The sequence below is a fragment of the Hordeum vulgare genome, chromosome 2H (genome assembly GCF_904849725.1).
Source record: "Hordeum vulgare subsp. vulgare chromosome 2H, MorexV3_pseudomolecules_assembly, whole genome shotgun sequence".
In the NCBI taxonomy this organism is placed as follows: domain Eukaryota; kingdom Viridiplantae; phylum Streptophyta; class Magnoliopsida; order Poales; family Poaceae; genus Hordeum; species Hordeum vulgare.
In genome coordinates, this window is record NC_058519.1 from 318,796,372 (window position 1) to 318,809,113 (window position 12,742).

Sequence of the window (12,742 nt, forward strand, 5' to 3'; positions counted from 1 at the left end):
TACTTCTTGGGGATCTCTGACTTGAAAGTACGGGAGCTGGGCCACTGGACTCGTCGGAGCTCGGGGGTGAAGGCCGGGCAACCCACTTCATAAGGCAGGGCGCTGGGGTACCCCGAGGACGGCGCGTCTGCGACAGTCTCAGCTCGCTTGTCTGACTGGCGGCACGTTTCCCGCCGCCGCTCGATGAGAGTCCTAGCATCTTCCTTGCGTCTCTCTCGCAGGACGTGACGCTGGTCGCGGTGGGTGCGCAAGTCGGAGGATCCAGTGGAGTCGTCGGAGACGACGACTTGTTGCCTCCGCCTCGGCGGGGAATGCACCATGGCGGCAGCATCCCCGCCTTCCTCCGCGCGGTCGTGGGCAGGCCTGTTGGAGGGTCGTTTCGATGTCTCCGGCTGCTTTGGGCTGTCTCCGTTGGCGAAGGCGATGAGGCTCTGAATGGTGGCCCTCCATTCCTTCAGCGCTTCCGCCCGCGAGGGGGGAGGCGACACGTGGGTGGAACGCGAGGGGCTCTTGCTCCTCGCAGTGCCATAAAGGGCTCCTCCATGGCCACGCGAGCGCGCGCCGCCCTTCCCTGCCGCGATGCGCATCTGTCTCCCGTGAGTGTCCTGGGTTTGAGGACCAGGGGTTCGCCGTCGCGTTGGCGAAGGATCGCCATCCCAGGGCCATCCATCATAGGTGGCCTGGGAAGGCCGCGGCGTAGGCGTCGTCGCGGGCCCTCCAGTGTCCTTAGAGGTAGGTGCGCTGCGTGTTGGCCGCGCAACTCCGTCCTTGGGCGTTCCGGCGCGTGTGCGGTGGCCGGAACCGCGGACGATCTCGCTCACCCGCGTCTGATTTCCAGAATGTTGTGGGAGTTCCGGGGCTCCACCTTCCTCTCCCGCTCCCGTGCCCCCTCCTGCCTGCGCCGTGGCAGGTGCACTCGGTGCGGGTGTCTCGGCCGTCCTCGCGCTCCTCCTCTTGGGAGCCATGGCGGTGGTGCCGATGAAGAAACCCGGCTGCTGACCACTAGATCAGGTCGACGCGACCCTCTACTCCCCTACCTGGCGCGCCAAAGATGTCGGTGAAAGGATCGACACCTATGGGGGCCTCAACGGTCCCCTATTGTTGGTTCGGCGGGGAGAGGGGTCGCGGCAAGAGCATAACCAATAGTCATGGCCCGACAAGGTCGTTTTTACCCAGGTTCGGGGCACGTTGTGCGTAAAACCCTAATCCTGCATGTGTTTAGTTATTTGTTTTAGTTTACTATAGATTTGTCCCTCTTACGGCCTTTCGATTGGTCAAAAAGCCAAAGGTCCTTTCTACTGAGCCTCGGGCCTCCTTTTATAGGTGAAGGGGTCACCACAATGACTCAGAGGGTGAACGGTGGGTTCATGAGTGGAACAACGACGACCGCCCGCCACAGTGTTACTGCGGTGCATTAAATGCTTTGACAGGTTTCCTGACCTTGTCAGGGGGAGTTGTACACGTACCCACACGTGGCAACTTCGGGGCGTTGCGCTGGCGTGTGGGCGGACATGTGGTCCATGCATAGGCGATGGCGTGTTCGTCGGTGGAGGCGATCACACGACGCGAAGGCGCCCTGGGCCCGCGTCTCTCTTCGGGACTTCTTTCCCTCCCTGACATGGTTACCTTGTTGGGGGCTCTTCTTGTTCCTCTCGGCAGGGAGGTGATGGCCTGCCGAGGCCTTGTCAATCTTCCCGGCAAGGATGGCTTGCCGGGGCTCAGTCCTTCTTCCTTGCTGGGAGGGTCTCGCCTTGGCAGTGTCTATCTTCCCGGCGGGGAGCTCCAGCCGGGGTCTCTTCTTCATTCCCAACAAGCGGGCGCTTGCCGGGGGCTTGTAGTGTGCACTTGGTGGGCTTCCGAGCCTTGCTTCCGCCCTATGCTCTAGCGACGTGCCTTGCTACTGTGGAGGGGGTTGCCGGCATCCGCTCACTAGTCCGGGGCACTTGAGACCCCGGTCTTTAGTGCACCGACAATATTGGATGCACATCCACCACCAAGTCCTTGCTCCCAGTCATATGATTTGTTGCTCCACTATTGAGCAACCATGACACTCCACCGGAAGCAAACTTTTGCAAGAGATCAATTAGGAGTGGGCATAAAAACCAAGAACCGAAGACCGAAGCCGAAATAACCTAGAATCGAAGCTTTAATTGTTTGTTCGGTTAGCAAATGGCAAAACCCAAAATTAGTTCGGTGAATTCGGTCACTGGAGTCCGCTGACCGAATCTCCCGAATGAACCGAAGTATTTTACTACTCTATATAATATTAAGTAAAGCCCATCCAGCTAGGTCGATTAGCCCATCAAACAAGTAGTGCACGTCAACTTTTCTTAGCCTTTTCTTTTCATCACAACCACAAACATATGTAGGCTTTGTTAAAAGAAAAAAAAAGAAACATGTCTTACACCTTCTCGTGGATATACTCGAGGCATCATGGATAGCGACGTCTCCTTGCTCTTTCACGCGACATGTTGTCACCCATCAGCTTTTTTAGTTGCACACTGCCCCGTGAAAGAATGCGCTCGCTGCCTGCTGCCTATCTAAACCTATCTTGCACAGTTGCACTTCTCTGCAATCAAGTCTGGCGAGTGGCGGACCCTTCAAAAAAAAAGTTTGGCGAGCGGTGGTGATTCTACACTGATGTGTATCGGTCCTACTCAGTCAACCCGAGCACCGAACCGAATATCCGGTGCACCGAATCCTCGGTTATCTGTTTTTGAGTTAACCGATCGGGTAGCATATTCTCAAAACCGAAATTAAAAATAACCCAAAGTACCGAACCGAACTCTTCCGGGTAACCGAATGCCTAGGCCTAAGATCAATGCTTGGATTTAGGTACCCATTTTTGAATGGGTCCTTTGATGTTAGAAACAAGGGTCTTAGGAACCCAAATAGCCCACTCAATGTACTCATAATAGGAACCAACAAATTTGGCATAAACATGCCCATCACTAGCACGACATAAACCATAAGAGGGGTTAAAATCACCGACAGTGTCGGTGGAGGTGGTTTTGCCGTTCTTGGCATTGTCACCGCTTCCTTGTTCTTCATCTTCTTATGAGTACTCTCACCCTCTTTGACAAAGATGTCCTTGAGAGGGGAAGATAGCTTGATCTTGTTTTTCTTTTTCTTCTTAGACTTGTGTGCAAACCCAAGTCCTTTTTTCCTGCAACTTCCTTTTGATTACTCAAAAGGTCATTTAGATTCTTCTCGCCTTGGATGCACGTCACGAGGCCCTTTCAAGTTGTTCGTTCAACTTGGAATTCTCCTCCACAAGATGCACATGCTCACAACAAGGGTTAGTCGCACAAGCATTATCAATTAAAACAAAAGGAGGACAAGTAGAAATCTCCTTGGTTAGTTTTACTTGGAGTTGATCATGAGACTCCTTAAGAGAGAAATGAGCACTCTTCAAGACCTTGTGGGCCTTGTCAAGTATGTCAAATTCTTCCTTGAGTCTATCATGGCCAACCCCAAGTGCAACTTTCTCAGATTTAAGCACACTGGTAAGAACACTAGCATGATCAAGATATTTTTTGTAATTTAGCATGATCAATGTTGTGTGACTCCTCAAGAGCCAAACAAAGACCACACTCTTCTTCTAGAGCAATGGATAGTTCTGTTATCTCATCGGCGTAATCACAACCATGTTCTTGCAACTTGGAGATAGTATCCTCATGAGTCTCAATGAGATCATTGGCTTCACCAAGTTGTTCCAAAAGAGCAACAAAGTGCCTTTTGGTTTCACCTTTGATCTTACACAAGAATTTATCAAACTCATTTTCATCAAGCTGCACTACCTCACTATTATGAACACAGTCTAACAAAGAAGGAGAGGTAGTGAGAGTGGTCTTGATGCTGGGGGTTACCTTATTGATACCTTTGGCGATGAGGCACTTGGTAATACGATTCTCGTTGGTGGCGCCGAAGAGAGATACCTTGGGGAAGGAAGTGGCAATGGCCACGGTAGCCATTGCCATCCCCTCACGGCCTGTATCGCCTTCATCATCATCGGAGGTGTACTCTTCATGGGCCACCAAGCCCTTGGATGAGTCTTCTTGGTGAAGGTGTTCTTGCTAGGGAAAGACTTGGATCTGTCCTTGCGAATGAGCTTGCCCCCGTTGTCTTCCCTCTTCTCATAAGGACAATCTGCCACAAAGTGACTCACATTGCCGCAGTTGTAGCATGTCTGTACTTGTTGCTTGTTCTTGGACCCACTTGAGTTATCCTTGGAGAAGTTGGGCCTTGAGTTTCTCTTGTTTCCCCAAAACTGCCTTGAAGCAAGAGCCATATGCTCGTGATAAGCGTATTTTGTGTCTTCGGGGCAACCATCTTCTTACTCTTCTTCTTCATCAACACTAGCCTTGGTTCTTAAGGCAAGGTTGGGTGATGATTTCTTTGACCGGACGCGAGCAAAAGCATTGTCGGCGGTCTATCCATAGCAATGAACTCATCCAACACTTTGCATGAGGTCCAGGAGTGGAAATCTGGTTTTTGCTGAATGATGGAAGACATGGCTTTGTTGAAAGGCATGATGGCCTTGAGAAACTTGCGCTTGATCCAAGTGTCATCCATATATTTGCTCCCATGGTCTTGGAGAGCAACAGCGAGGGCAGTCACCCTTCAATAGAGATCACGGGGGTCATCATCTTCTAGCATCACAAACTCATCGGCCTGATCAAGGACCACTTCAAAGTTAGACCGTTGAATGATTGAGCTCCCCTTGTACAACACCATGATGTGCTCCCAACAATCCTTTGCACGAGTGAAGGGGCGCAGGTGAGGAAGATCTTCTGGAGGAACTGCGAATTGAAGGATGAATAACGCGAAATGATTGTATTGGTTGTCCGCCTCTTCTCTTGGAGTAAGGCTCCTTGGATCATGAGGGTAATAGCCTTCTTCGATGATTCTCCAAAGATTTGTTGAGCTGTGATTCAAATGAGACTTGATGGAAAAAAACCAATTAGCGAAATCACCTTTAACAAGTTTAGGATGAGGACCTAGGTTATTAATATGTGGTGTAGGGACCAGTCCTCCATAGACCAGGGGAGGAGGAACCGAGGCAAAAGCCCCCGTCCCATTCTTGTCATGAGAGGAGGAAGTTCGAGTACCTTTAGCCGTTTCCTTGTCAGAATTGGCCTCCGACTCCAATGAGGTGGGTTTAACCATAAGCAACGGGTCAGAAGAATTCTTCATCCCCTCAAGTAATTCTTTAAGCATGGATTTGACTTCGGTCATCATGGACATCTCGAGTGAAGCCATGGCCTCATTCAAGTCGTCCCGTGTGACCGAAACCAACTCCACGGCCTTGGACCCTTTGGGCCGAACCTCAGCATCGTCAACCATACTCTTTGGGTGGTGAAACCCTTAATAAAGAGATCTGGCTATGATACCAATTGAAAGGATCGATATGGTTGACTAGAGGGGAGAGGGGTGAATAGGAAACTACCATTTTTTAGCTTGTCTTAACAAATTAGCGTTAGCACCAAAAGGTTCTCTATGTGAACAACTAGGTGAGCAACCTATATGATGCTAACCACAAGAATAACAAGTGCAAGCAAGGAATACACCACAACAATAATAAGCATAAAGTAAAGGTAAGAGATAACCGCAAGTGGAACCGGTGGAGACGATGATGTGTTACTGAAGTTCCTTCCCTTTGACAGGAAGTGCGTCTCCGTTGGAGCGGTGTGGAGGCACATTGCTCCCCAAGAAGCCACTAGGGCCACTGTATTCTCCTCACACCCTCACACAATGTGAGATGCCGCGATTCCACTATTGGTACCCTTGAAGGCGGTGACCGGACCTTTACAAACAAGGTTGTGGCTATCTCCACACAAAGCTTGGAGGCTCCCAACAAGACCACGAAGCTTCACCATAATGAGCGTGGCTCCGAGGTGACCTCAACCGTCTAGGGTGCTCAATCAGCCAAGAGTAACAAGATCCGCAAGGGATTAGTCGGCGGAATCAAATATCTCTTGGTGGAAGTGTAGATCAAGGCCCTCTCAAGCAATCCCTAGGAAATCAACAAGTTTGATTGGCTAGGGAGAGAGACTGGGCAAGAATAAGCTTTTGGAGCAACAATGGAGTTTGGGGAGGTGAGAGGTGAGCTTCTCGGGGAAGAAGACACCTATATATATATATAGTGTGTGTGGGGATACAATCCAACCGTTACCCGCCCACCAACTGCACTAGACAAGTGGTACTACCGCTCCTAAGAGCGGTACTGCCGCCCGACAGCTCACCAACCATGGTAGTAAGTAAATACTACCGTGCCTACCACTGTGGGAAAAAAGGATGCGCACAAAGTCCGACGGAGCGGTAGTAAAAAACTACTACCGCCCCGAGGGCGGTCGTACCGCTCATGGAGCGGTAGTAAAAAATTACTACCACCCTTAGAGCGGTACTACCGCTATGCCAGTGGTACTACCGCTTGTCCTTTTGCACATGCATGAAAAACAAGGTTGGAGCTCCGTTGTAGCAAGGGAAAGGTGGTGCACTAGAAATGTGTACGTGATGATTTCACCAAAACCTTTTCGACGCGGACCCCTTCTTAATAGTACGACTGTCCTACGACTCAAATCCACCAAAGAGAAACGTAGAAAGCAACCATCTTCCAAAGACTCCGAGGGGCATCGAATCGTCTTCTGTCTAGTCATGAATTATTTGAAATGCTCAATGTACACGATTAATCCGCACATGCATTGTCATCAATCACTAAAACCTCTTAGGAAGAAATATCCCCAACAGTTGCAAACAGTTATTAAGAAAACACTGTGCGCGATGGCCTAAGACAACACACACAATTTCTCGGGCGAAAACGTGTTGGATCAATGAACAATCACACACGACTTCCTCTTGAAAACTATTTGCGTTAGGCCTCCTTGCACAGACGTTTTCCATATAAAAAGTGTGTGTGATGGACAACCTATGCCACATAGTTTCTTCTACGCATCGTGCGCGCTGCATTCAAGAACGCAAACGATTTTTTTAATATCGTCTACAATGGAAACGTTATCACAAACGATTTGATGGGGAAATTTGTGTGTGATGTACGTGCGAACGGAAACATTTGTGTGAGATTCATCGTGCGGGATGTACATACGGAAAAAGTTTTTTCTTAGATTGACTGTGTGGGATGTACATACAAACGGAAGCGATTGGGTCTGTATAATTGTATGCGATGGCTAGCCCGATCACACACGAACTCATTTTGCGCAGCGTGTGTGACCGGAGGACCTATCCCCGACGGTTTCTGGGTCGTGTGGGAAGGACCCCGCTATTGCCCAGACTCACTAAGCGACGGTTTGAAATGCCGTCATGGAAAGGGGTTAAGAACCATTTGTATAGCACGTCGCTACACGAGTGAAGGGAGGGTCCTCGCCGTGTTGCGCGCGACTCAGAGTCGCGAGAACCAGAGTGGTGGCGGCGACAGCGAGCAGTCGTGGGTGAGGAGAGAGATGAGTCGCGCGAGAGGAGTGGGGTGGGCGCGAGCGGGGGAGAATCGACGGCTAATTCTCTACACACCGCGTCTGCGTTTTATATGCCCGAGCGTGAAATGACGGGAATGCCCTCGACGGGGCACACTGACGACTACAACTATTCATTCCTACAGTGTGAGGGTTTGATCCGACGATCGATGTCCTCTGATTGCTCGATCCGACAATTCTGATCGTATCAACCAAACGAAATGGATGGACGGATCTTCCAAATCGCTGAAAGAGTGCGGTGTCGCGTGTGAATCTTGTTTTAGGATGATTTTACAAACGAGTTGTAGAGATTATATCTCGCCATGGGCAGCCCGTCCCGGACGGCCTGACTAAACCCGACCCAAGAATCCCGGACCAGACCGAGTCTAAACATGCCATCAGGCCGGGCTCGGGCTTGGAATTTTAGCCCAACGGTCGGGCGGGCCGCACACAGGCTTGAAGAATACTGATTTCACGTTGCGATCAGGCCGGGCCGGTCAAGCCGAGTCGAGCTTTTTCGGGCTTAGGCTAGATTTGGGCCCAATATTTAGGCCTGACAGTTGGGCCTGGCCGGGCTCGGGCCTGAGCTTTCAACATCGGGTTTTTCGGCCCGGCCCATCCCGACCCGAAGTATGCCAAGGTATATTAGAGATACTCTTAGGGAAAAGATTACATCCCACCGGCTGATCCGCGCGATCCATCCGCGGTCCGTTCATCCGTTGGATCTTAATCTGATCACGAACCGTTTTCTGAATCTGGATCATTGTTTCAGGAAACGATCATGAAGCTGAGCTCCTCACTTTTCCACCCCGCGCCTTCGCCTTGGCCCCGGCGACCTCGCCCGCCGTCTGCCTGTTACCGCTCAGCTTCGCCGGAGTTGCCGCCGTTGCCATGGCCTTCCCCGCCCCGCTCCCCGCCCTGTCGGCGAGCTCCCGCGACCAGGGGGGCCAGCCGCCTCGCCTCACGCGACCAGGGGGGCCAGCCGCCTCGCCTCACGCGACCAGGGGCCAACCTCCCATCGCCCCACGTCACCGGAGTGCTGCCGCGTCCCAACCCGCTCGCGGCTCCGTCGCAGCCCCTCTCGGCCACGCCGGCGAGCTCCCGCAACCAGGGGGCCAACCGTCTCGCCGTCCGTCGCCCCGCACCGCCGTAGCGCCGCCGCATCCCAGCGCGATGCAAAAGTTTCCTGAAACATGATCTTTGTTGCAGAAAATTCTTCCACAACACACCTACGTTTGCCTAAAGGCGAAGATTTTTTTTTCTGAAACAAGCAATTGTTTCTGAAACTCGACCGTTGCTTAAGTAATTAATGGTCTAAAATTTATTTTTTTGCAACAAACCGATTGTTTCTGCAACTCGAGCGATGGTTTGACGAATTAAGTGCACGACGGGTACGCGCGAACGGTTGTGTAGGTGACGGATGTTCGGTAATATCCATCGGTGGAATGCGTAGCAGCTCCTACACTCTTATCCGTAGAAATCTGCATATCCACTACTGTCGAGCTTGCCACCAACTGCAGCAATGTCTTCGACCACCCCCCCTCCGCCGGCGTCACAGAACCCAGAGGCGCCTCCGGGAGTCGTCCGCCTGCTGCGGAGGCGTCCACCGAGGTCGACTGGACCGCCGCCGTGGGCCAAGCGGCGGCCCTCCGTCTCCGTCGACTACGACCGCGGCCGCCGCACAGTCCGGGTCGAGGTGGACGGCTTAGGTGGCGATGCGCTCCCCGCGCGGCACCGCCTCCGTGTGGAGGGGAGCCGGTGGCAGCGGGACTGGAAGGTGTCACAGGTGGCCGCGCGCGTGCTCGCTCTCCCGCGGGCCGACCCCCATGCCGTCGACGCCGTGCTCAACTGCTGGGCCGGACGCTTCGCTCGCCGAAACTTCCCTCTCCTTATTCGTGTAAGACACCTCTGCAATTTATGTGTTCGACACAATGAGCCTCTCTGGTTCCCACATACCGGCTTTCTATGTGTTCGATGAAGAACTACTGGGCATCCATTTGGGTTTATCATAGGAGTAAAAAAAACAGATGAAAGATTGTTCTGCGACTATTGCAGTCTTGTCTTGCAGCTGTTGGCCATTAGAGTGTCTCGAAAATGTCTAGATGGGAGTGCATGAAGCTGATCGAACTCATTTTCTGTTATGGAAAAAAAATTCTAGTCATCTAGGTGTTTTATAACACCTATGATTACGTGCTTGATTCAAGCATTCAGACCTGGTATTATTTCTAGTCATCTTGCACGTATTAACTAGTTCTAGTAAACCGTGGGAGCATTATTGATTTTAAGGATTCTTGCTTGATCCTTGTAATCATTAGGTTTCTCATGGCATTATTTTTGTTTAATGCTTTTGCCAGTAATTCCAAAATTCGAATTACTTGCTTTATGTACCATCTTACCATCTTTCTGCTTCAATATATACATTGCTATTTACTAGAGAATGTGCTTCTGTACTCCTTATGAGCTTGTACAAGTCACAAGTCAAGACTTCTCATTTTGTTAAAAAACCTCCCACCTTTGTAAATCCACTGACATAAAGTGCTTGCATGGTCTACATCACTTGTAGGAAATGGCTTTTTCTGGGTCCTTGGAACATGCTGTATATGTGTTCTGCTGGATGAAAAACCAGGAGAACTACTGTGCTCGTAATGACATTTATGGTATGATGATACAATTACATGCCAGACACAACCAGGTTGATCAAGCACGTGGCCTGTTCTTTGAGATGCAAGAATGGCGGTATGAAAAATATTAACTTCAGGCATAAGATTTTATTTAACTACCCTCAGTTTTCACCAAAAAGTCAATAAGCCACAATAGTCCTCATGCTATCTGTGTTCATGAGCCTGCATACAGGCTATACAACATATTTGGCCTTGGTTGCCTCTGTTATGGATGCAACTTGATTGTATTGCAAGGCCATGGGGCATATATAGCCTAATGAAGACTCCTAGAGCAATACCAATACTCCTAGACCAATACTAATACTCCTTAACACCCCTCTCAGCGACAAAGCATGTGCAATAGCTTTGCGTTTGAAGAAGGGTAACAATAGAAAAAAATGATAATCCAAAATCCGCATCTTGAGAGTGTCTGGTAGAGGCTAGGGTTCTACCAGGTCTCGGGCGTAGGTTGTAGGGGTGGAAGTGCGGCCGGCGCGGCTGGGGACGCAGGCGCCGTCGCTGCGAGAGAGAGAGAGAGAGGCGGCTAGGGTAGGGCGGCTAGGGTTAGGGTTCCGGCTCCTCTGGGAGCCGGGCAATAGAATTGTCTTATTGCTTAATTCCGAAATAACTGTTTACATCTGTTTATATAATCTCAATAACTTGGACTCTAAGATAACTAAGATAACTTGGACTCTAATATAACTTGGACTCTAAGATAGCTAAGATAACTTGGGCTAAGCCCGTAACTAACCCTGCCCATTGGGCCTCCTCCGTTGGTACGTCGTACCGGTCATAACATCTCTCCCCGCCTTCTCAAACAGCTCGTCCTCGAGCTGAACATCTGGAAACTGCTGGCGGAAATCGTCGAGCTTCTCCCAAGTCGCTTCCTCCTCTGGCAGGCCGGCCCACTGTACCAAGACATGCCGGACGCCGCGGCGCTGCTGCGCTTGCAGCACCTTCGCCACCTGCGCGGGAGCTGGAAGGAGGCGGCCATCCGAAGTAGGAGGAATGGCCGGCGTCGCTACAGGAGGGTCCCCGCGGTAGGCCTTCAGTAAGCCGACATGGAAGACGTCGTGGAGGCGAGAACTAGCCGGCAGCTCCAAGCGGTATGCGAGTGTGCCGACACGCTCCAGCACACGAAAGGGACCGGCGTAGCGAGGTCCCAATTTGCGCTTGGATCGCGGATCCAGAGACTGCGTGGTCCTGTGGAGGAGGCGCAGCCACACCCAATCGCCCACCGCGAACTCCGCCTCGCGATGATGAGCATCGTAGTACTTCCGGGCCAGCTGCTGTGCTTGGAAAAGACGGTGGCGTGCCTCAGCCAGAATGTCGTCGCGGCTGCGGAGTAAGTCGCCCGCCGTCTCGGACTGAGCCGTCCCAGGCTCGTAAGGGAGCATTGCCGGAGGTTGGCGCCCATAGACCACCTCGAAAGGCGTGGTGCGCAGGGCAGAGTGATAGGAGGTGTTGTAGCAGTACTCCGCCCACGCCAACCAGTCCACCCAAGCTCGTGGACGATCACCAGTAACACAACGCAGGTACATGGCGATCACCTTGTTGACCACCTCGGATTAGCCGTCCGTCTGAGGGTGGAACGCCGTGCTCATGCGTAGCTTCACGCCCGCCAGTTGAAAGAGATCCCGCCAGACATGTCCCGTGAACACGGGATCACGATCGCTGACGATGGACGAAGGAAAACCGTGGAGGCGCACGATGCCGACGAAGAAGGCCTGCGCCACAGAGGCGGCTGTATATGGATGACCCAGGGCGATGAAGTGCGCGTACTTAGAGAAGCGGTCAACCACCGTGAGGATGACGGACTTGCCGCCCACCTTGGGAAGGCCCTCGATGAAGTCCATGGAAATATCCGCCCACACCTGGGAGGGTACGTCCAGCGGCTGCAGTAGACCCGCGGGTCGTAGTGTCTCCGTCTTGTTCCGCTGGCACGGTCACGCACGACCGCACCCAGTCACGGACCAGCGCGCCATCACCGGGGATGTAAAAATCAGCACGGAGACGATGGAGAGTCTTCTGCACGCCCTCGTGCCCTGCAGAGTGCGCCAAGGTCAGGACCTGGTGGCGCAGGTCGCCATTGTCGGGCACGAAGATGCGGGGGCCATGGAGGAGCAGCCCCTTGTCCAGGCGCCAGGGTGCTGCCAGCTCGCCGGTGTCAAGGCGCTGGCGCAGGCCCTGCGCGTCCGCGGCCGTTGAAGTTGCTCGGCGAATGTCGTCGATGAAGGCGAAAGATGGCCTGGAGCGGATGCACATGATAGTGCCAGTCGTGGCGACGTCGTCCGCGACATCCTCAGTGTCGTGGTGGGACAAGGCGTCGGCGACCGTGTTGAGACGGCCGGGGCGGTACTCGACGGTGAAGTTGAAGCCGAAGAGCTTGCTGATCCACTGGTGCTGCGGGACGGTGGAGAGGCGCTGGTCTAGCAAGAACTTGAGGCTGTAGTGGTCCGTGCGCACACGGAACGACCGACCCCAAAGATAAGGCCGCCAGTGGCGCATCGCCTGAACCAGCCCAATAAGCTCGCGCTCGTAGGCCGCGAGCCTGTGATGGCGAGCGGCGAAGGGGCGGCTGAAGAAGGCGAGCGGTCCCTCGCCCTGGTGGAG

General features: G+C 52.5%; 1 protein-coding gene across 5 annotated transcripts in view; it reads left to right on the top strand.

The window, feature by feature from the left end:
* Positions 1-8,890: 8,890 nt before the first annotated feature.
* The window catches only part of LOC123426169 (pentatricopeptide repeat-containing protein At2g41720), a 65,000-nt gene continuing 61,148 nt past the window's right edge, over positions 8,891-12,742 (top strand). The window contains exons 1-2 of one of the 5 annotated variants that reach the window (XM_045109943.1): positions 8,891-9,366; positions 10,033-10,205. In XM_045109943.1, coding sequence (XP_044965878.1) covers positions 8,992-9,366; positions 10,033-10,205 — 548 coding nt within the window. In that variant the 5' untranslated portion in view covers positions 8,891-8,991. The remainder of the gene's footprint in view (positions 9,367-10,032; positions 10,206-12,742) is intronic. The other 4 variants (XM_045109945.1, XM_045109944.1, XM_045109946.1 and 1 more) reach the window with 4 other exon arrangements.